The sequence below is a fragment of the Strix aluco genome, chromosome 13 (assembly GCF_031877795.1).
Source record: "Strix aluco isolate bStrAlu1 chromosome 13, bStrAlu1.hap1, whole genome shotgun sequence".
In the NCBI taxonomy this organism is placed as follows: domain Eukaryota; kingdom Metazoa; phylum Chordata; class Aves; order Strigiformes; family Strigidae; genus Strix; species Strix aluco.
This window is the reverse complement of record NC_133943.1, coordinates 2,411,937-2,435,303: the sequence shown is the minus strand read 5'-3', so window position 1 is coordinate 2,435,303 and position 23,367 is coordinate 2,411,937. Positions and strand designations below refer to the sequence as shown.

The following is a 23,367-nucleotide window of genomic DNA, read 5'->3' as shown; positions in this document are numbered from 1 at the left end:
TCACAATGGACGGGACAGCAAGTTCAGACACAAATTCCTAATTGAACTGACTAATTCCTTAAGAGAGCCCAAAGGAAATGGCTGCAGCAGCTCTGAGTGCTGGGAGGCCCAGAGGGGATGTGGGAGAGGAGACGCACAGCTGGGGACGGTTCCAGCTCATACACTCACCAACGCTCACCCCACACCTATAAAAAACAGACACAAAAAGTACCAGAAGTAAATGGACATACTGTATTTATTGCACAAATTTCCCCTAAAATTGGGAATGGTTATTATAATACAAGTGCACATCTTGGGAAATATATACAAAAACAGAAGAGATAACAAGTATGTACATTTTACCCAGCATTTTACAAGTACCACCATCTAAATAATTTAGAGAAAGCAAAAAATTGTCATAAAACATCTATAACAACTAATAGGGAAAACATATGCGAGGTGTAAAATCCTTTCTTTTAAATATTTTTTGTTCTTAGCAGCCCAGTGTTTGCCAATTGCAACAAAAACAAATTTGCTAATTTGTGTGCCTAGTACACTTAGTTTTCAGCCAGAAAATTAAGACATGTTAATGGAGATTGGTAATAGTGGAAAAAAGAAATCAAACATTAGTTTTCTATTCACATAAAACAATCGCGATATACTTTCTAAAAGTCGCTGCTATAGTCCTGTAAAAGATCCCTTTTTGTATTATTTAACAAATAGACATACGTACCACATTGTTCACGTACCCGAAAAGGTAACTTACAGAAAAAACCTTCCCGTCGCCCGAGGGTTTTGGTTGTGTTTTGCCCACAATTGTGCTCAGGGGGTGGCAACAGCCCAGGAGGAAGCTGCGTCCGTGGCCGCCGGGCCTGGGCCGCGCTGAACCCGCCGTTACGCCGCCGCTGGTGGGTCGTGCTCGGCAGCAGAGAGCGGAGGAGGGAACCACCCGACAGCCACCTTCCCTCCTTCTCAGGTGAATGCTAATTTCAAGCTGCGCAAGGGCCTTTCTTGGGAGTCAAATTGAAAAATCTCGAGAGTCAAATTCAAAGCAATACCAACAATTTGCCCGATAACGTTCACTGGAGGAGAACAGGGTGTTTTTCCTGTCCCGGGGGGTGTCAGGGTGGCGGCACGTCTGCGGGGGATCCCACATCCCACACGAGGCACCGCCCCGGCGGGGGAGAATCCTCGGGGTTCCGCAGCCCCGGGACCGCAACACCGGCGGCACCGACACCGCCAGGTTACAACTGCAAACGCTCAGAACCCTCACTATGGGCGATATAACGTGTCAGAGCAAAGAGTTAAAAATTCATATTCCGAGCTCAATCCTCTATTTCGTTAAAACTGTCTTTACACAACTGGGCCCCTACGTTTTGTGCTCATTCCAAAATTGCGTGGTGAAGAAAGGACAATTGAAGAACAGGGGAGAAACGTTTCCTTAGGTCACATGAAACACAAGTTTCTTCCCTGCAGCAGTCAGCGTTAGATTTTATACACAAGAGTTTCCAATGACACTGCCTCTCTTAACGTTTGGTTTACTTAGTAACATCGACTCAGTCCTACATGGAAAGGGGTGTGGGTTTGCCATGTAGATCATCCCTGGAACAAGAGTCTTAAGTTACAGGTTTTAAATATTACTGAAAAAACACTCTGGGTGTGAAATCCCAGCCCCCGAGAAGGAAGGGAGGAGAGTTTTGTCACTGACAGCGGTGGGGCAGGGATCTCTCCTATTGTTTTCAAGTTTATCAAATGGTTAAAATAGATTGGTATTTAAAATAACTCTGCAAACAACAATAGCAGGCGTGCTGTGCTACTGAAAAGATGATTACAGAATGACATATTTATAGAACTGTTTATAGAGTTTAGCGACCAAGTGAACACGTATCTCCTACTTCTGTGGATAATCCATGGATTCCAATATACTGAACGTAATCGATGAAAACAGAACCTAAAAATCAGCAACAATAATTGGCTGCTAGGACAAATACGCAAAGAAAAGCCTATAATGAAGTGTCCAGTTAAACTGAGGTAGTAGAGCCTTTGAAAACAAAATCCACCTACCACTGTCTATTTACATTACTTACACCAGCTTGGGTCCATCAGCTATTCGTACAACTATTGTATATACAAGGACAAAACAGTAATGGCTGAGTAAAGGAGAAATGCCGAGAATAAAATAAACATTTCCTGCTGGTAATTACACAAGTGAGTAGAAAAGGGATTAGAGTCATCTGCATCAAGGGTATCTTTGTCAAAAAATAATTTTGATATTACTAGACTATGGCGTAATCAATGTTCATTTTTTTGTAGAATGGTTTTAAAAAATATATCAATTAGTTACCTGAGCAATTAAGGGTAATAATAGTCTATTCGTTTCTTCCCGAATGCTTTGGTACAATTATTTCTAGTTCATTATTTCAAGAGCTGACTGACTGCTGTAAAAACAATAAGATGTTGCAAGAACATTATAGACCTTAAAAAAGTTAGAGGTAATAGTCACGTCATTCTGGGGACCCCATGGGGAAATTTCAGCCAACGTTCTCTTTAGATTTTTTTTTTTTTTTAAATCATTTTGATTACGTTGTGGAAGAAAAGCATCACTTAGCAGAAAGCAACATTTAAACATAATAAACAATTAATACTGGTTACAATATCCGGCCAAGAAAGGGAATCTCCATTGCTAGCTTGTCTGTTGGCCTCTTCCTCCCTGTCCCCCCCTACGCCGCCCAGGAGAAAGATCATAAATAAATTTTGGAGCTGAGTGTCATTAATGAGCTTTTTACAAAACAAACCACCCCCCCCAACCCCTGCTCTTCCTCTGGGAAGGATCCAGAATTGGACTATGACATGAAAAAGTAGAAGTTGTTTACAAATCACTGCAGCTTGAGAATGACAGAACTTAACGAGATCCTCATCAGCAGAAGCCGGTCTGAAGACAGCTGCTGCGTTCTCTCGTTAAGTTTCTAATTGGCGAGAGCATCAGTATTCCTCAGAGCAGTTCTTCCCCACATTCCCCAGTATAAACTGCAGTTAGCCACTGTGGCAGAAACTGGTAAAAAAATGCAGATCTTCAACTTTTGCTAAAATCTTCGCTTTTCTGTGGTTGAAATCTCGGGCTTACTCACTTTGATTTTTTTCTTTTCTTTATCCTTTTCTATAAACGACCAAGTGGGAGAGGAAAAAAGCCTCCAACTGTTTGCATAACGCACAGTCACATATGGAGGGGCTGCAGCTCCACGAGCAGTTTGTTTCAGTTGCTTTAAGGAGAAAGGAGCCAGAACAAGTTGTCTTCCACTTCGTCTCCAGAGGGGGAAAAAAGTCAACGTCTACGGCCTCTGGCATTTTAAAGCAGTATCTGGGCAACATACGGAGAGTGAGTGCTCGCTACAGCTGCCAGCAAAGGGAGGTCGCTGGATTCAATCCTAAAAGGAAGCAGAAGAGTCACATTCAATCGAAGGCGAAGCGGAGCTGGGCTGGACACGTGTGTTAACAACCCCATTGCCCGCTCGAGCCCAAGCGGCTGCGAGCACCGGGACGTTCTTCGAGCCAAACTGAAGCCGATTGTGCTTCTCCCCAGCCGGTCGCGCGCTCCCACCACCAGCTGGTTCCAACAGCCCCTCCGGACGCGCCTGCTCGCGCCGCTGAGGGCAGCTCTGCGCTGCCAACGCTGCCTCAGCCCCTACCTGCCGCGTTGGGCTTTTTTTTTTTTTAATTATTATTTTTCACACTGGTGAGACAGCAGATGGAGGGAGGAAAAGCAGCAGATTCCTTCCTACCCTCGAAGTAAAGGAAGTTGGGGGACAAAGCGCAGGAGCAGAGGACCAGGAGAAACTCCTTCTGCAGCAGCGCTGGCACCGTGCTGCGGCTCAGCCCACGGCAGCTGCTCCCCCATCTCCGGCTCCACACGTGCTCCCTGTGCCTCCCTGCTCACCCCATACTCCTCTACAAAAAAAGATATTCAGAGCCTTCCTATAAACACCCCTTAAATAGCTACTCTGCCTGCGCCCCACACCCCCGGAGAGGTATTACGTGCCTCACGTGGCACAGAGGGTGTTTTCTGCCATGTAGGGGAAGTCAACCTGGGGGAATGAGGTGCCCCCCGTTGCTCAGTGAGGACTGACCAACTAAGGAAGGAGTCTGATAAGCTCTGGAGTGCTGAGCCCACCTTCCTGCCTGGAGGGAAGAGAGACAGGCTGGGGGATCCTCAGGATCAAGCAATGGCTAAGGAGAAGCCTGTGGCCATGGGTGATTTATGCCACACTACAGTTCCAGTCCCATTTAGGAATCCATTTTGCTGCGCTTAGAACAAGCCCAGGCGGAGGATTTGGCACCAGGACACCCAGGGCAGCACCGCTCGGAGGAAGTTTGTGATCGTACCCCAGCACCACGCCCAGCTCCTTGACGTGAACTCTCATCTGGCCCTTGAGATACTCCGACAGCATCTTGCTTTTGAAATAGAGCTCCTGCAGCCGATCCTCCAGGTGCATAACACACTAGAAAGCAAAGGGAGTTGTGTCAGGGAGAAGACAGCGTTCTATCCAAACCGCACCCAGCCCCAGAGCCAACCAGCCCAGACCCCACACACCTCCTGCCTTTTCCGTGGCTGTGTCTAGGTCAATAATTAGCAAGACATTCTCTGGCAAGACTCTTTCTTTTGAGCAGAAGCCTCTGATTGCATGTTAAATCAGAATTAATGAGACAGCTGGCTTGATTAGAGTAGCATTTCAGTGGACAGTGCAAACAGCTACGTCACTGGCTACTGAAATTGTGACTACAGATAAATAAACTAGGCAGAACCTTACACTTTTAACCTTACTCTCTAACCTCCGTAGTGAAAGGATGCTTTAAAAACCATCACCCTCTCAACTGTCATTCAGTACTTACAAAGTTTGGAGATAAATTATGCTTGTAAAGCTGAAGAGTGGAATGAAGCAGGTTGGAGACGAGACTCGAGACTAACACTTCTTTTCCCAGCTTGTTATCAATCATTCGTCTCTGGCTACTGGCCACTTGCACCGTCCATTTGTCCGTGTCTGCAATAATGCAGACGGCTTCTGCGATCGGTTCATCCAGAACAGGATGCTAGAAACAAACAAATGAATAGCAGAACCCTGAGAATGACAAATGACAACGGTCTTTTCACAAAATATCGTCATCCCGGAGAGCAGGGATAGCATCCCAGACACCGCTTCACCTAAAATACATGTGCTAAGGATTGCATTCCGTCTATTAAAAAAACACAGTAACATGTGCTAAGAATTGCATTCCATCCATTAAAAACAGCTTTATTGTAAACAAGGCACCATCTTAAAACTTAAGTCACTATTTTACATTTTCTTCCAGGCTTGAAAGTGTGTCACTGGCTGACAACTACAACTTTTGGCATTTGATAAGAGGGTTCTGACATATCTAAAATATATTTTAAACCCCTAAAACTGAAAGTAGCAAAAATCCAACTTGCTGTTCAACACGGCTGTGTTAATGCGGGCAGTTTTACTCCCAGTTCTCACTGGTTTCCTTTCTGGCAGTGCCAGCAGAGGGAGTCAGGAGCCAAGCCTGCACCCAGCTCCATTCCTTCCAACCGGCCTTTCACCTCTCTAAAGCCATGGAGATTTTATTTGGAGTATTTGGATCGCCACTGTCCTTCCCCAATACATTTTTTGGGCTGGACTGTGAGGAAGCATCTCCTTCCAAAGAGCCCCACCAGCACTTCAAGTAAAATACTAACTGTGTCCTAGCCCAGTGTGAAGATACACACATAAAACCTCACTTGGTGCTCTCATGTCCTCTCAATCTTTGACTTCTGCAATTGGAATGGGAGTCTCCTGATGGACACGCACCACAGTCAAGTTCTATTTCAGACACATCCATTTCACAGCAGCAGCTCCCTCAAGCTGTCGCCTCTGTTGCCTGAAGTTCAATTACACTTCAGAACAGCTTAAATACTCAACCAGCGCCTAGAGCGGCCGCGCAGGGCTGGGCACAGGGGCCAGTAAGGCGGGAGGGGCTGCAGGAGGGGCAGCTGCGCCGTCTGCGCAGGGTGTGATGCACGGTGTTAACTCGGGAGGTGTGAAGAAGGAAGGGGATGTTCCGGAGGGTCCCCAGGGAAGCAGACAGCCTGCTCAGGGGGCTGCGGGCAGGGTCTTTCCCCATTTCCTTGGGAATAAACCAGCAGGGAGCAGAATCAGGCTTTTCAGTGACAGCCCGCGTTCCGCTCCTCTCCCGGTGACTGTAAAAGGGTAGGAAGTACCACGCTTCCCAGTCACACCCCAGTTCATTCTGGGGAGAAGAGATGATTTCCAGCACACATGAGAAGTGGGAGTTCCCTTTAGGACAATTTATACTGGTTTCTCCTTGTCCGACAAAGCACTATCGGACGCTTTACAGTCCCAAACCCGAAGTAACGTCCCCCAAAACGCCGCGTGTGCCCGACGGCTCCACCGCAGCCAACACGTTCTGCCCCCCAGGCAGCGGCGCGTTGGTCGGACGCGCAGGGGAAGAGGAGGGAGCAAAGGGAGCTTCCACAGCACCTCCGCAGCCGGACTGTGTGCCCAGGGAAGAGAGGAGCAGCCACCGCAGCGCTCGGCCTCGCTCCACATCGTCCCATCCTGTGGGTGTGCAACCATGGGCAGGCTGCCGTGCCTACAGGAGACGACGGTTTCTCCGCAGCTTAATGCAGAGATCTGACTTCCCAAGGGCACGAGCCTCTCAGCTGGCTGCCGTGGGAGTCTTAAAGTTTTTGTGCTGCAGATTTGCAGTGAAATACCATTTTTCAGATACATTAATTGAGAGAGGAGAAAAAAATTGGTGACCTGGGACTGAAGAAACTCGAAGAGAGCTGCGACAGTAAATATTTCCACTTCCAGCAGGTTTGTACATTCAGAAACATTTGCCTTTCCCTACTGTGACAAATAAGTTTACCAAATATAGCTTAATTACCTGCACAGCATGAGACAAATCTGACACCAAACAGTGCCTCAGCTTCTCATCACTTCCTATTCCTTGCAAAACAAAGTCAGGGACATAAGATGAACAGTAGCCACCTAGTAAGGATCTTCCAAAATTGGCAATACTGGGCTGGACAGAGTTCACTTCAACTAATTTTGACCTGCAAGAAAGGCGTATCAAAGAGATGCACAGCAGTAAACAACAAATTCAGCTTACAGAGAGGCTGCATTTCACATTTATCGTATCTCCTCTAACTTCCGTTCAAGCACTTTTTAAAAAGAGAGATTTTACAGTCAGCTTTTGCAGTCAGCCCATCATGGAAGAAAAGGGTAAGAGCCAAGATCTCAATGCACAATTAATATTTTTTTCCAGACCACTGATCTCTCTATATTCTTTTACAACCAGCAAGCTCAGGAGACACTTTTCCAACCACTGATGCCAAGTTAGGCCACATTCCTCCAAACATGTGACATAAGAAAAGGCTCTATCTTTTTCAGGCTCTTTTCCTGCTGAACAGTACTTACCCAGGGAAGGGAATCTCATATTCTTCTGCCCAGTCCTCCTGCTCTCCTCCGTAATAGTTACCGCTTGGTCTAGTTAGATCATGACCTGTATCCTCACTTTCGCTGTCGCCCAGGGCACTGTCTGAACTCTCATTTCTTGGAATGTCCCAATCAATTCCCGGGGCGACTTTTTTCTCTACGTTTTCTCTGTCCCCATGGGGGACACGAATAGAGATTTTCTCTCTTTGGTCCTGCTCATTAAAGCAGTTTTTGTAGGTCTCTTGTCGAACAGAGTCCATGAATTTACAAAATTCGCTAGGCGGTTTGCTAGTCTTTGTACACAGCTTTTTAGAAAACTCTAAACTACTGTTGTGAGCAAGAAGGCCTGTAGCTGCTTGCCCTGGAATATCGTCAATAGTCCGGGTTTCAACTGAACTGTCATCAGTAAAATATTCATCAAACAGACTCATGCTCTCAGCGTTGTACGGATTTGGATTCCAGCTCTGATGCTCACTAGCAACTTGAGGAAAGGGTTCAGCTGTCCCACAGTCTCTATTTTGGTCCTCAACAGTTTGTTTAGCTTCACAGTTCTGATCAGCAGACACTCCTTCCTCCGTCGCTGGCGGGCTGTGATGCCTGGCAATTTGTTCCACTACTGCCTGACTTCTGAGTTCGATGTCTGAGTCGGGTGACATGGAATCTCCGATGAGGAAAGTCACCTTCGTCTGAGCTTCAGCAGCTCCGCAAGGAAACGCGTCGCAGAAGAGCTTATCCGGCGGCTTCTTCTCCACAGCGATTCCGGGTGACCTCGTCACGCTGACCGCCTGGCTGCCCGATTCCAGCGAGTCTTCGTTCCTCCACGCGTTTGCTGTTGGCTCCAAACCAGATTCTGTCACCACGTGTTTTTCTGGTGAAGCTGACCCTGCGCACACCATGGTCTCTAGTTTTGTGTCCAGGCAGGGTCTCGGTTGCTTACCATCAGCAGCATCTTCCTGGCAGTCGTCAGGAACAATAGTTCTGTTCTCATCCGAAGAAGACTCCAGCTCTACCTTAGGAGTGTTCTGTGTGTCTTCTCTCTCTTGCTGCGAAACGCCTTCTATGTTCTGTGCGAGGGAAATCGGACATTTGCAATATTTACAGCTACAGTTAGAAGTTCTCATTTCCTCAGACTCTGTCGGTAGCAGGTTGCCCCTGTTCTTGTGCATTGTGACAAGCACATACTCAGATTCTTCTACTTCTCCTTTCTCCAGCGTGGTGGTTATAACAGTTCCAGGCATGACAATGGCTTCGTCTTCCCCATTTTCTAGAAGATGCGTCTCTTGAAGTTCAGAGCATCTGATGAAGTAAGTGAGGAAATAAAGCAATCTCTGTACCAGGTCATGCCTTTTGCCAACCACAACTGTTTTTGCTAATCTCACAGGTGATCCAATAGCCCCATACAGGTCACCTAGAACAGGAAACAGACAATTATTTTGCATCTTTAAAAACAAATTACTCTTCTAACAGACAACTGTCGTGGCCAGTTTTCAAAGGCCAGGTCTACAACAGAAAAATACTAAAGCAGAAGAGCGAGGACAGCTAGGCTAGCATTTTGTTTTCAATACAGGGAATCCCAAAGATGCTGTTGGCATCGTATGTAAGGTGACACGCTGGTCTGGGAGACATCTGATCTCACAGATTAGGGAGTATTCGCAGCACCTAACTGCAGGGCCTCACTTTGGAGGGTCGTCTCCTGGGCTCCTTATATAGCCACGGGAGAGAGGAGGCATCTGCTCTGAATTGCCCTGTCTGGAAACTGGGCTGAGCTTTTACCCCCCAAGAGAAAGCTGTAAGGAGAAACAAACCCGTGCCAAGAATGAGGGCACGAAGCGACAGTGGCGGGTGCATAGCTGAAGCCAACCTTCCTCTCCTCCCTCCCCCTGAGCTCTACTATGGGTTGGATGGGTTGTTCTGACCATACTCCAGGTTCACCTAGGGAAGTGCCTGGACACGTGTTGTTCTGGAGGTATCGGGGCACCGCACGAATGCAGGGACAGGGGCACAAGGGATCCCAGAGGCCTTGAGAGGCAACCTAACCACCTAATCTTGAGTTCCATGAGCTCAAACAATTCTTCCTGCCAACTCCCCGCCACCCCTGCTTACACCAGAACAGGACAACCTCACTAAACTTTCCTTTCCCCTCCCTAACCGAATTCCATGAGAGTTTGTGTGCAGAGCAGGACAATCTGACCAGCGAGAAGGAAGCTCATCTCCTCTTCTCCACGTAGCAATCAGAAGACAGCATGACTAGCTACCCCATCGCCGAGGCTTTGAGACCTTCCCCACAGGGTCGCCTAGTCGTGATCTCCTGTACTGTGTCGCTCCTCTGCCTGTTGTGTTCAGTGTGCTCATCTCTTTTCAAAAGATGGCTTTCCTTGATTTGCTCTTTCAGGAACCAGGCTTACTGATAGCAGCATACCCAAAAATAAAAACTGATTTTCCTTATAGAGGGAGGACCATAGGAGGACTGGAATCCTCCATCACCACCAGGGCAGGGTCCTTAAGAGACCTGCCATAGATGACTAAAGAGGGCTTTCCTTTTTGGGTGCCATTTTATCGTTGATAATGCCTTAAGAAATGAGAGCACATATAAAAAAAATACAGTGACCACCTCTAAGCTTGAAATACACATTTCTGTCTGGTTTTGAATAAAAAAAAAAATTTAATCTGGGGGGGAAATAACAAGCATCCATAAAAACCACCGTGCACACACCCACTGATGTCAAGCTGCTGGATGGTTTGCCACATACCGAGCTGTGCCCACAGTGGGTTGTATGGATGAGTTTTGGCCAGCATGTCCACGCTCTGGGAAGAATGCTTTTCCAGGAATATTCTTATAGGCGGCTGGCCGTTCGGCATGACGGTAGGGACCCAGGCCAAGTGGTTAGTCAGGACTGCAGTCAGCAGAGCTGGTAAAAACCTGCAAGCAAAATATTCAACATCAGTTTTTTTCCAGGTACACACTCAGGATGTTAAACTGACAGCAGTTCTACAGTCTGTATGGATCAAGGATCGCAGAAACAACCTAACAAAGTCAGCAGAGATCACCCCTTCGGTCTCGGTTCTTTGGGGAGAGGAGTGAGGGCTGTACCCTCCCTGCCAGCCCTGCAAAGGCCTTTTTTAGAACACACATTAAAAGTAAAATGAAATATTTTAATCCTGTGGCATCTCAGTTCCTCTGTTTGGCAATAATTATGAGACTTCCTATTTTGCAAGCTTTATGTTGTAAAGCATCTCAAAACTTACTTTGTTTGCTGTAGGAAAACAGTGGGACTGTGTGGCCTCTGTACTCCAAGGAGATCCCAGACCCTTAAGATCTGTGACTACTGATGAGAAGGAAGGTTATTGCCACCAAACCTGTAAAATAGCTAGGTGCTGTGTTCTTTCATCTAACCGTTCTGCAATTGCAGCACATATGACTGCTCCTTTTCAAAAATATAAACCCCATAAAGCTCTGTAATACCAGCAGTAAAAGAACGGTAGCTCAGCCAGAAAGATTGTGTCCTTACACCTGCAAAACAGTTTTCACTAGCTAAGCAAGTAAGGCGAAAAAGGTCTCTGAAAAACGTTAACTATCTGATTTATTGTAACGACAGAGCAAGGTTTCCTTCCCAGTCCCTCTCCCGGCAGCAGCAGCGCGCAGAAGCGCAGCCCCACCAAGTCCACACGCCAACAGATGGTGCTGGTGGCCACCGCAGCAGCTCAGGAGCCTGGGGAGGAGGAAAACAAACAGCACCGAGCCTCAAAATAATGCTATTTGAATAGTTTACAAGCATCAGGAACACTGCAGTTTAAATTTAACCCTGTTTTCTCACTGGAAACAGCCAAAGGAAGAAAAGCGATCTGAAACTGGGTTGAAAAGGAGATGGGGCTTGATCTTCGTCGTGCTTCCATCAGTGTCAGTCTTAGAATCACAGAATGGTTTGGGTTGGAAGGGACCTTAACGATCATCCAGTTCTACCCCCTGACATGGGCAGGGACACCTTCCACTAGATCAGGTTGCCTAAAGCCCCGTCCAACCTGGCCTTGATATCTTACTATATTTAAAATAAAGCAAGCAAACGACCCCAAACAAATGACCACTGAAATGTAACCAAGATGTACAAGGCTCAGAATGGCAGGGATCGAAGGGGCTGACCCCAGAAAAAAGCCTCCGCTGCAGCAGGAACTGATTTTAAGAAAATATATTTGAACCCTCCTAACTCTCTACGGTTTCTCCCATCACACTGAGGCAGGAGAAGGTGGCCCACGCCGACTGCTAACTGCCACCCTCCCATCTGGGGGAGAGAAAAGATGACAAAGCTGGTGGCAAAGCTGGAAGATGGTGAGCAGCAGCCCCTTCCCCTGCGACTGCCCCTTCCCCAGCCTGCAGAGAGCAGCTTCCCCAGAGCTAACAGCTGGTCTTTCGGTGCCATTCTCACTCAAACTTCACAAGTTTGTGCTCGTTTTAGGACTTTGGTGGAGCCAAATGCTTTAAAAACTTCCCCTATTCATGCCCTGGGGAAAGAGGATGAAGTGTTGACAAAAGAGTAAATTTATCAGATTCTCCCGAGTTTATCAAGAACATTCTCTTTCTCAATTTTTAACAACCGCTCACGGCTTTGTCCTGAGGGCAGAAGGGTGAGCGCTAATGAAGCACACAATTTCTTTAGTGGCATTTTACAGAAGTCGGGTTTAAGAGCAATTTGCGGTCAGACAGTATTACAGACACGGCTCTTACTGAATGTCTAACCTTGCTCATCATATGATAACTGATTTTGAAAGGTAGATTAATGCATTTCATAAGGTATGTTCACCCCCTTCCAGACATACACGCCCATCACGCGCTTCCTACGGACATGTTTCAAATGTTTAGCCTCTACCAAGATTTAGAGGATTATGGGGCAGCAGGCATTTAATGAGGTATTTTCTTATTTATTTTTTGTTTTAGGAAGAAGGTATTTACAGATGGGCTTTTGATTCTTTGACTACAAGGATTTTAAAAACTGATTCAAAAATTGGTTTGAAATGAAAAGGCATAAACACATATGTAAGCGAAAAAATCTAAAATCCACCATACTGGTTTTTAGAAGCATTTTCCATCAAGAAAGTGAATTCCTTCATGAAGCGGTGGCAAAGTTGGTTCTTTTCTGGTGTCCCTGACATCATAGTAAGCCAGACAGGCTCCCCAATCCGTGGCATCGTGTAGAGATTGCAAATAGTCGTTCTAAAAAACAAAACCAAAAAATCCAGATGACTAAAGAAAAAGCAGAAAGGCAGAGATCCCAACCCAAAGAATTTACTGCAACATTCAGTTCCAGCTGTCATTTCTAGCAGAAATCAAATTTCTCTCACCAACCGTTACCCAAACCACGTTGTTCATTACACAGTACGAATTCACCCTTCCACCCCGCAGAGTGAAGCCTCACAGGTTCTTCATGCAAGTACCTAAACTGCTCCCAAACACGGTAACACTCACTGTCAGAAGTCAAGAGCTGCCCTGTTCCAAATGGAGAAGAAATGAAAGACTTTTCGTTGTTGTTATCTCCCTCTTTTCTCTCCATTTCATTCAAAACATGTAAATCCTCCATAGTTCTGCTTGATTTATGACTAGGGCAAGTTTATGTGTATCTGACTTATAAAAATACCTTAACTTCCTCCTTGCTTTAAAAAAACTGGTGTATCTCCAGGCCAAACCCACCGAAGTGTGGATTTGTAGAGCAGGAGACCAGCTTACTTCTTCAGCTTTAAATATAGCGCATGAGAGTCAAAGTCACCCCATGGTTTCAAGGATTATGCACCTACCCACATCCTTTTTGACTCTACAGAGGACAGCAAATGTATGATTAAAACTTTGGCTCTGCATTAAAACAGCAGATTCAAACCCCTCAGATTACTGTTACACTCCTCTAAAATCTAAACTAAATTACAGTTTTGTTTTAAGTACAGTGCCTATGTTATGACACTATGGGAACCTGTATTTTCATCACAGTAAAAATGTAAGCCAGAAAAAACCCAAAAACAATACAGGAAATGACTGATCAATTCAGGTTGCTCCCCACCTAATGCACTACTTTTTCTAGAAGAGGTATTTCTGTTTTACATGACAAAGATTTATTTATCCCAAGTACCACCCCTGATTTATAAAGATCTTCTCTGGATATGTTGGTCTAAAAATTCAGACACTTCCAGAAAAAAAGCAATGGCTGTGCACGTCAGGCAGGCAAACACACTCCAGCAGCAGCTGCCAAATCTTCCGTGGTTTAGTGTTTAAAGTGAAACTCCCTAGGAAGCGAGAGCCCAGCACGTCAGCAGCCGAGCTGCACGCCACGGCGCCGGTACGAGGGGCAGGCAGGGGAGGAAGGAGTTACTCCCTGGTTATTTGGCAGAGAAAGAAGCAGCTGTACGGTGACGAGCCCCCCAGAGCAGCTCCCCAAAGGGCCGCAAAGGTGACCGTGCACCGTGCCAAAGTCACTGGGACTGCTCAAGGAGAAAGGGAGTGAGGGGGGCAGCGGCATTTTCTACCTTATTGTTTCTATTGATTTTCCTTAAAGGCAAAATCCATCATGTGTGTTCACAACAGTCAAAATCAAGCCCGTCTTCCTCCGATGTCGGGTTTTCAGACACTCCACGAGCTCGATGGGAAAGCCAGAAAACAGTCAATGGGCTAGACAGGGGGAAAGTCAAGTTCCCTCTGTGCTCACCAGACCCCCAGCACCCACAGGACTGGCTGCGCTGGGTGGGGTTAGAGCAGCCTCGGAGCTGCTCTGGAGCTGCTCTGCGTTGCCCTGGGCTGCTGGCCCTCCCTCGGGCGGGACGCACGGCCTGGTTAGGGACCCAGGCACGGCAGCCCGGCCAGCTCAGCCACGAGCGGGGCACGCAGCCGGGGACACCGCGGGGGCAACCAGAGGGTCTCCGGCAGCGCCGCTGGGGCACCAGGATTTCATGCCTCGGCGGTAGCGAGCAGGGACTAGAGGTGGGATTATTAAGGGAAAGCTTTCTGTTCACAGCCCATTAACTGGAGTGGATGTTAAAGAGGCCCGAAGAAAGGGACAAACCCCAAGTCCAGGGACTTCAAAGCTCAAAACAAGTATTGGAACTTACACCCCCCAGACGCAGCTGACCTTAGAAACTGAAGATAAATTGCCAAACTTAATGTAAAATACAGCTTATTTCTCCTTCATATGCAAACCAACCCAAGCCAAGCCTCTTGCAGCTCAGCTGTTCTGAAAAAAGAAACTACTTCTATACTAAAACCAACATATTAAAATATTTGTTTTCGTTGAAAAGATAGACCGAGTCTTGTGATTCGTTATTTACTATTCTGGTAACCCTGGCTGCATCTGCAACTGATAGTGTTTCCTCAGAGAGAGATCAGATTGCCCTGGCCGGCGGCCAGCAGGCATGTGACTGCAGTGCAGGGAACCCTCCATGCCAGCGCAGGCAGCAATGGCACAGAAACCAAGGGCAAGGATTAACTGCTTTCCAGCTCTGCAAACACGGAGGGAAACGCTCTCCTTGCATTTATTAAAGAACAAAAATAAAAATTAAAAAAACCCAAACAACCAACAACAAACTCCAAAACACTACAGGGAAGTTAACTGGATTTAAAAAGTAACAACTATTAAAAATCAAATTGACTCCTCTCGGCCATCTGCAGCAAGCGGCCCCCTCCCCTCCGCTTGCCGCCCCCCACGCACACCAGCTCAGCGGCATGCGAGGGAAAGTTCAATTAATGAGAGCCTGTTCTTTTGAGGGTTCCAGTACATTTAAAATGGTTTATATTTGGAAATGCTTCTGGGAGGCTGAACTCCAGCCTGGAGCTTAGGGGCACCTCGGCACCATGCTGGGTGCAGCAGGGGCTGGGGGAGCCCGTCAGGAAACACCTTCGCATCTAACAACGCCTTGAAACCCAACAAAGCACAGCCCAGCCAAACGAAAATGAAGACCCGAGCAAAAACCCCTCCTGCAAACCCTCTGGGGGTTTGTCTGCTCTGCGGGCGCAGATGGCACCGGGGCGAGCAGCAAGCAGACACGACGGTGGTGGCGGTGCCGCGGCACGACCGCGGGTCAGGTGTTGTGCTGCTCCCCGCTCCCCCCCCTCACCCAAACACGGCCGCAAACCTCCCCGGCCCTTGTCCTGGATTTTCATACCAGTCTGAGACATCTTTCCCTGGCGCTGTACAAACCAGACGAGGGGGAGGAGAGCATCCCTCTGCAGCCCCCTTCTTCCCTACAGAAACACTTCCCACCCTCAGCGCTGCCGGAGCTGCTCCACTGTTCAAGAGTGGCAACGTAACGGCAAAGCTCAGCATCAATTTAGGGGTTGTTTCAAAAAATAAAAAATAAAAATTCAGCCGTTTGTAAAACTTACTTAACATGCATTTGCTCCCTATCCTCATTCCCTCCTTCCATAGATGATTCCTCGTTAAAAAGGGAAAAGAAAATGAAGGCAGTAATTGCTGCGAGGAGTGCAGGAGCCCATGCGATCCCTGTGCCCGTGCTGGCACAGGGGCCAGCCCGCACCGCTGAGCAGAATGCACCGCTCAGTTCACAGCAGCATAAGCTGCTTAAAAATTACTGGCATAAAATAGGATCAAATCTGGCTGCCAGAAAGCAGAGAGAGGTGTTTCCCTAGGCCTCGCGTTCAGTGTTTCCCTGCCAGTCTGTGTATTTGCCACACAGGTATTAGTCAGATGCATAATCTGTATTATCAATGTGCTGCACTGGCCTCAGGGACCGGGGGAGTCGAAATGTTTATGCAAGTACAGTAGCTTATTTCGTAAGTCATGTGTCTGCACAGCTGACATCCAAAGAGAGCTTTAAGCCTCTAAGTCAAGTGTTAATAGCTAAATCCATCAGTGCTTTAGAAAATTAAAAATTGCTGTAAAGTGAATAATGATGCAAGGGTATGCCTGGAGCTAGGCACCACACTGATGGCAAATAGCATCAATCTGCAGAAGCAGCCTAGGCCTTTCAGAGAAGGCAGCTTTGTTTTTCCCCAGGATGAGATGACAAGAGCAAAGGAAGGGGTCTGTTTTGCTGTCTTCTTTTCTCCCCCTCAGCCCCCAGTACCAGCAGGTCAACCAGCAGGTGACCCTGCAGCCAGCTCCTTACAACAACCCTGCTTGCAGGCTGAGCTACAGCCACAGCCCCCTCCCTCAGAGGGGGATTTCGGGTGGCAGGAGGTGACGGTAACAACCACCACACTCCTGCCTCCCTTCTCTGATCTGCGTGGCAGCTTGTGGCCGGTCCCCCATGGCCCAGTGACTGAAGGTTATTCTAATCATCAGCTACACTTGAGAACCTCTGAAAGTCTGGGGATTTTTTTATTAAAATAAAAAAAAAATTCTCCCAAAAAAAAAAAAAAGACTGCAATGAGTTAAACCAGCACAAGATTATGTTTTAGAAACACCAACCCACTGAAGTCAGCACCCTTCTTCCCTCCAGCAGAATTTGCTAAGAGGGCAGGAACCAACGCAAGTCTCAGGTTCACCAAAGGACTCAGGCTCCTGACTTCCCCGTGACTTCAGTGGGAAAGCAGACGCCTAAAGAGATAATAGTGGCCTAAATGGGTTTGCTGAACCTGTGCCAATCACATCCAACCTTCAGTATTTAAATATGCTTTTTTTTTCTTCCTTACCAGACGCCTATTGCATCGCTTTGAAAAGCAAGTGGCTCTTGCATGTTACAGAAATGCTTTTCTCGATGGCAGCACACAGTGACACCCCGAGATACCGCAGAGGCACGAGGACCTTGCCCGCCTGCAGGACCGGCCCGGGCTGGGGGCACCCACTTAAAAAGAAAAAAAAAAAGAAAAAAAACCAAAACCCCAGAATTGCCAAAGTCTGCTGCCCCAGGAAATTCATTTATATGAAATTAAACTGGATTTAATTTACCTCGTTACACTATTAAAGAGTAATATTTGTATCACCATGGAAACCTCTGCATAAAACTGGTAGTTAGACACATGCTTCCAGTGCTGGTTACGCAACGGCCGTGTCATGTGAGTGATCGCGTCTCACAGCAGCTCAGGAGAGTGCCAATCCTCCCATCTCCGGTGGGACATTATCTTCCTCCCCAGCCCCACAAGAGCAGCCTTCCTCGTCCCATCCCAGCTCAGCACCACCGAGCTTCCCTCCCAGGAGGAAAAAGCCAGCAAGGGGGGATTTGGCCTGCGTTTTCAGGGTTATTTTTCCTACGTTTGACTCAGGATACGCGCCCCTCCCCACCACTCTGGAACTGTTTAACTTGGAAGGACAAAGGAGAACAGGCAAAGTCCGCTGAATGTATCTTGAGGGGGAATGTTTTGGGGGAATTTTGGGGAAAACAGCTGGGGAGGTGGTGTTAACAGGGGGCGGGAATGCAGGGAAATGGCTGTGGGTGAGAAGGGAGCGGAGGAACCACCGTGGCTGCTCTGAGTTGCCGAACTCGTCTGGGGCCCCTGGGCAGGACCAGCGGCTCCCAGCAGTCACGAGCTCCCTCTGCTCCCTCTCTTGGCACAGCCTATCCCATCCACCTCTCACCGCAGGCCCACGTGCTCGCTCTTCCCTGCCTCCTGTCCCTACCAAACACATCCTCTGCCCTTCCTCACAACTGCCCGGAGGTGAGGTTCTAAAAAATAATAAAAAAATTAAAAATATACCATGCATTCATCCCGCAACACTACCTAATCCATGGCATTCAGGTAGTAAGTGGAGTTGTAGAAAAATGAGTGAGCCCTCAGGACCCTCCACTGTTTGTTCAGTAAAACACATCCTGATGTCAGGATTTTCTTTGCACAACATCAGAGCACTGTCTTCTATAATGTCTTTAAAAAGCAGCTCTACACTGGTTGTAAAAGGAAGCACCCTGCCACTCCCATCTGAGAGGAGATGAATCACTTGAAACAGATGGATTTCATCTTAATTCCCTCCCCATGACTTAAACTATGGAAAGAAAATACAGTTAAATGCCAGGGATGTGCTTATCTGCGTTACTTTGTATATTAACTGTTGAACAGAGACGCTCTGCAGGTACTGATAGCAAGAGATTACAGTACTGCATTTTACTGTGTGAAAGAGATAGTCCTCCTGCTTGGTTGCTGGTTATCTGAAACGCCTTTAGAGCAGAATTTAGAGCAGGGTAAAGGTCTTGCTTTGCTCACACATCAGGAAAATGCACACTAGAGGAGGATTTCCCTAACATGGCTTTGCAATTCTTTTCCCCCTCTCAACGGGCCATAAAAGATAATTTAAGAGGCTGCTGGGAGCTTCATTACCACCTAAAGCACAGATCATCCCTGTCCTGTTCACACCGAGCCCTGATGGAAATGCACACTTGGCAAAATCTACAAACACAAACAGAATATAACGTTCCTCTCACCAATACCTTTTACTGTACTTACTTTGCAGAAGACTTTAGACATTTTAAGCTACTTCTCCTGCACTAAGGAGAAGATCCTTCTCAAACAGACTTGAGGGCTTTTGAAGAGACAGACACAAAAGACAGGAGACAAACTGCTCACCTGAATTCATTAAGGGCATCAACAATTCTGTTATATGCCAAACTCCGCTGACTGGCATCAGCTGATCTACGACTCATTTTCATAGCCTTGAAAACAATCATTAAACAGATAAGTAACACATAGCTGCAGAAGCACAGAAAATGGAAAACAAAGTCATGTGTTTGACTTTATCTTTTATGCAACTAGTCATGCAAATAATTTTTTTTTAAGTGATAAAACGATGGTATAAGTGCCAACTTTCATATCTGAGGAAAGATAGGTGAGGCACATGCATCTGCAGCCTCTGCTGCTTCTGTGCTTTTCATCATTCAAGGCATAAAGGGGTCAAAGTTTTCACTGCAGTGGTGAAGTAACCACTAAGTATTTCCTAGAAGAGAGATTTGAAGCAAACCTAACCGCACAACTGAAACTCAGATCTTTGAAAATTTCCTACACATTGGAATCAGGGGATTAAAAAACAGAGAAAGAAAAAGAGCTCGATATTTATTTACAGCCTGGAATAGCCTCGGGATAGGTTCTGCCCCTGCGATCCACTAGACTCAGATACAGCTGGAGCAGGGAGGTGGAGGTGGCCTTAAAAGCACCTTTTCCCCTCAGCTGATCCAGGGCTTGCTGGGAGCTTGCACAGCCCAGTGACTGCTCCAGCTTTCAGCCATCCCTGTAACACAGCGTGCTCTGTCCTCACCCTCTGTTCTGCTTTTGCTAGCAATAAGAAACACCATCAGAGATGCTGTGGAGCAAAACTCTTCTCTGGTGCAATTCCAAACCCAACAGCAAGTGGATCCCACATTTGTGAACTAGTAACAAGAGTCAGGAATTAAATCTGACAGGGCTGGGGGGAACATACAGCAATACAAGTGCAAACATCAAAAGAGACTGTGTTTACCTGTTCTATTGCACTCTTCAGTTTGTTCATGTGACTCTCAAAAAGAGGGAAGTGTGAGAAAAAGAACTCATTAAATTTGTTGTTTTCATCTTCATCTCTCGAGAGTGAAAAAATAACTCCAATTGCTATCTTTTTCTTCCTAACAATTCCTGGGCTAGGACCAGAGCTGTCATCTGACAAGTTAAAGCTTTCATCCATGGACCTTGAAGCATGAAAAAAATAGAAAGTTAATGCAATCCACCACTTAAAGTTGTACCTTGGTTTCCTGTGTAACTCAATTCTTGAACATTTAACTTCAATAAACACCTTTCGTTTGCATGTGCTGTCAAATCATCACCTTTGATAACATCCACTTTGCAATTTTTTACAAGCAACCATTAATTGATCCTGCGATCACAAAAGCTGGAACCAGATTCAAAGTGTTTGTGGGATCAGAAAATGGTATTGTAGTTCTCTCCCACCTCTGCCAAGAATCTGTGTTTTGAGTAGGATTTTAGGGCTTCTTATCCTCAGAAGTACAGCCTACAGGTTTATATTTTGCTGAAGGGTTCCTAGTTAGTGCAAAACAATGAATGCCATGAAGAAAACAGATACTAAAAAAGATCAGGCGTTGAAGCGCAGCCTGACTTACACCTCTAAATACCCCACAGAAAGCAACAGCAAGAGCAGATGTACATATGCAAGAGCAGAATCAAGCTGACAATGGTGGAAAATTTATGGGCAGCAACCAGCATTTTCATTCCCAGCTCACCATCGAGGGAAGACCCCATTCTCCAAGCTGGTAGTCTGACTGCGACGCCAACGCCGCTGGTAACTGCTAGCACAGCTTTTGTTAAACGAAGAGCCCGGAGATGGAAACGGAGTGATGAGCAGACTGCTAAGAGATGCTGCAATAATAAGAGGAATAAATAAAAATCTCTCCAGAAGAAAGAGCATTTGGAAAAATAATACCAGCAACTAAACGAAGCCCCTCAAGATAAACTGGTGCTGCTTCTCAAGTGCCTTCTCTTTTGCTTATCTATGTTTCTTATCTAAAAATAACCAGTTTATAATAACATTAACAAGATATACAAGCACTACAAGGGTGGGACAGTCCTGCAGCTTTACATAATAGGCAACACACAGGCTGCACCTTGCTCATCAACCCTGAGTATCGGGAAATAAATTCTTTGTGGAAAGGAGTAACGTTGATCACATCCTTTACCAGCCTTTCCAAGCCTAACCTTAAGTGCCCAATAACCTGAAACTGGGGGGAAGAGAGGGTGTCATGGAGACGAGTCCATCTTTTAACATTACCGTCCTCCTCAATTTGGAAAGTATCATTTAGAAATGCTGCAAATTCACTTCAATACTGAGATTGGCTTGCTTATTTGCAGCGTGCTTTAATAAATGGCACTGCTGTTCAGATTACCTCTGTGGGGTTCCTAACGCAACACCCTTGACGCCTACAATGCATAGTACGTGTACATACAGGCATGCATTAATGCTCATAAAGAACAAAACAGAACAATCACATTTCAGCACAGGAGAAACTGTTTGATGATGTCTAGACATCTCAGTGACGAAGGTTACTGAATAATTTTGGGAGTCTACAGAGTTAACCCATGGAACCGACATTACCAGATCGTGCTATACCGCTGTCTCTGTCCTCGTTCTGCTCCCTCCCAGGCATATCCATAGGGTTGCTATGAACTGTAAAACAAGGAATACCAATTAGCAGGGGAATATACAGTTCCTTTCTTGTTTGCAGATCTCCATGTAATTAATGAAACAAAAACATGCTCATTAATTCAGATCAACAGCACTGCACAAGGCCATCACCAAGAAAGGCTGCTTAGCTGAACAAGCCAAAGCACTTCTCTGAAAAGCCTGTATGTATTTTTTCTGAAGTCCATATACCTATTTTAGGACAAACTACAACTAGCACACTTTGTTTCTTTACACAGATATTTTTCAGTGAAATTTTAATGTACCGAAAGGATGTTGGTACACAGGTAGTACTCAGCATACAGACAAAAAACCCACCAACACCAATATAAACACGACTTCATTCATATACCAGCTTTCTCAGGTATTATATATATAATTTTAAAAGGATTTTACAACACCGTCTTGAGGAAAATAAATACTTTAAAATTGTGAGCAGTGCATTGGTTGTTCACCTAAGCCGTAAGCTGTCCAGATTCACAGTCTGCATGTACACAAGATCAAAAGTGTCTGAGGCTCAATAGTCTTTAAATGTGATATATTTTACAAATATCTGTGTGAAATAAAAGCTACTCAGCCATGGAAATAAGACCCCGCCACTAAAAGCAAGAAATGTCAGTTTTAAATGAAGCTAGGTTAGCTTGAGTTTTCACAGCGTGGTTGAAACAAGTCCAGATCAAAATAGCTTGAACACTATTGTGAAATATTATTTCCAGAAATACGAAATCCACCATTAAATATATAAATTTCCAAAACAAAACAACACAGCCAACCAACCCCAATGAGGACTGTTAAAATGCCTGCTGTCCCCTGGGGATTTAAAGCATGTATGCAAAAAGGTAAGAGAGCAGACATCACTGTCCATATTGTATTTAAACCAAAATGAAAATCTTATTTCCAGGGCTAAACTACAAATCCAGGCAGTTTTGTCACACCAGCTAGACTAGCCACACAGCACAGCACACAGCACACTGCAAACCTGCAAAGAAAGAGGCGCTCCGGATCAGGCGGAGCGGACCTTGCTCTGAGAATGCCCGCCTAGGGCTGCAAAGCTGTGAAAGACCTACATGGCAAAACGTAAAATACACATGAAAGAATGAGGTTAGTAAAGCAGAACAGTCTGTAGGGAGGGGGCCAGGGCAGGGAGAAGATATAAGCCAACATAAATGCAGACTAATGTATGCAGGAGAACAGCTCTTGCGCTTAACAGGAATGTTGATTCAAGGATATGGCTTACAGTTGGACAATATAGTATGTATAGAGTTAAAATTATAGACCCAGCTTTACACTGTCTCCTGTGCAAGGATGGGGTTTCTCTCCAAGGGTTTCGGGGTTTTTTTAAGTTGAAAAATGATTAATTTATGCAGGCTCAAAGCCTAACTTGATCACAAACAGGAGATTCATCGTGGAGTACAGTGTTTGTTGTAACATCCACACTGGTGGGGTGGCTGAGGAACACTGTCGCTGAAGATGACAGGGAGGAAGGGGGAGAAGGCAGGCAGAAATTCGTCTTAGTAAAACCAACAGAAAATTACAGGCTGAAGTAGCTGTTCTGAGAACAGTCAGTGCATCAGTTTAGTGAAATGATCATACAGAAAATAAATGTTAGCAGTCTCAGTAGTCCATTTTAAAAGTAATGGTAGATATACCAGTGTATTTACTGCACACAGAGCCAGGAGAAATGCATGGGTATTTTTAATGAGTTAATTGCCAGTCCCTCTCCTAAATTTGAAGCTACTGCTCGCTCAAAAGTTTTCTGATTATACAAAACACGAAGGCTGCACCCCAACAAAGCTCCCTTCCATTCTCTCAGGTCT

The 23,367-nt window shown here is 46.0% G+C and overlaps 1 protein-coding gene across 3 annotated transcripts in view; it reads right to left on the bottom strand.

Moving 5' to 3' along the window:
* Positions 1 to 217: 217 nt before the first annotated feature.
* The window catches only part of FNIP1 (folliculin interacting protein 1), a 69,694-nt gene continuing 46,544 nt past the window's right edge, over positions 218 to 23,367 (bottom strand). For 2 of the 3 annotated variants that reach the window (XM_074839052.1, XM_074839053.1), the window contains exons 7-18: positions 22,530 to 22,613; positions 21,464 to 21,535; positions 20,595 to 20,730; positions 19,844 to 20,045; positions 18,958 to 19,043; positions 12,532 to 12,678; positions 10,223 to 10,392; positions 7,455 to 8,880; positions 6,922 to 7,090; positions 4,867 to 5,064; positions 4,360 to 4,475; positions 218 to 3,404 (exon numbers count right to left, since the gene is read on the bottom strand). In XM_074839052.1, coding sequence (XP_074695153.1) covers positions 3,326 to 3,404; positions 4,360 to 4,475; positions 4,867 to 5,064; positions 6,922 to 7,090; positions 7,455 to 8,880; positions 10,223 to 10,392; positions 12,532 to 12,678; positions 18,958 to 19,043; positions 19,844 to 20,045; positions 20,595 to 20,730; positions 21,464 to 21,535; positions 22,530 to 22,613 — 2,885 coding nt within the window. In that variant the 3' untranslated portion in view covers positions 218 to 3,325. The remainder of the gene's footprint in view (positions 3,405 to 4,359; positions 4,476 to 4,866; positions 5,065 to 6,921; positions 7,091 to 7,454; positions 8,881 to 10,222; positions 10,393 to 12,531; positions 12,679 to 18,957; positions 19,044 to 19,843; positions 20,046 to 20,594; positions 20,731 to 21,463; positions 21,536 to 22,529; positions 22,614 to 23,367) is intronic. The other variant, XM_074839054.1, reaches the window with a different exon arrangement.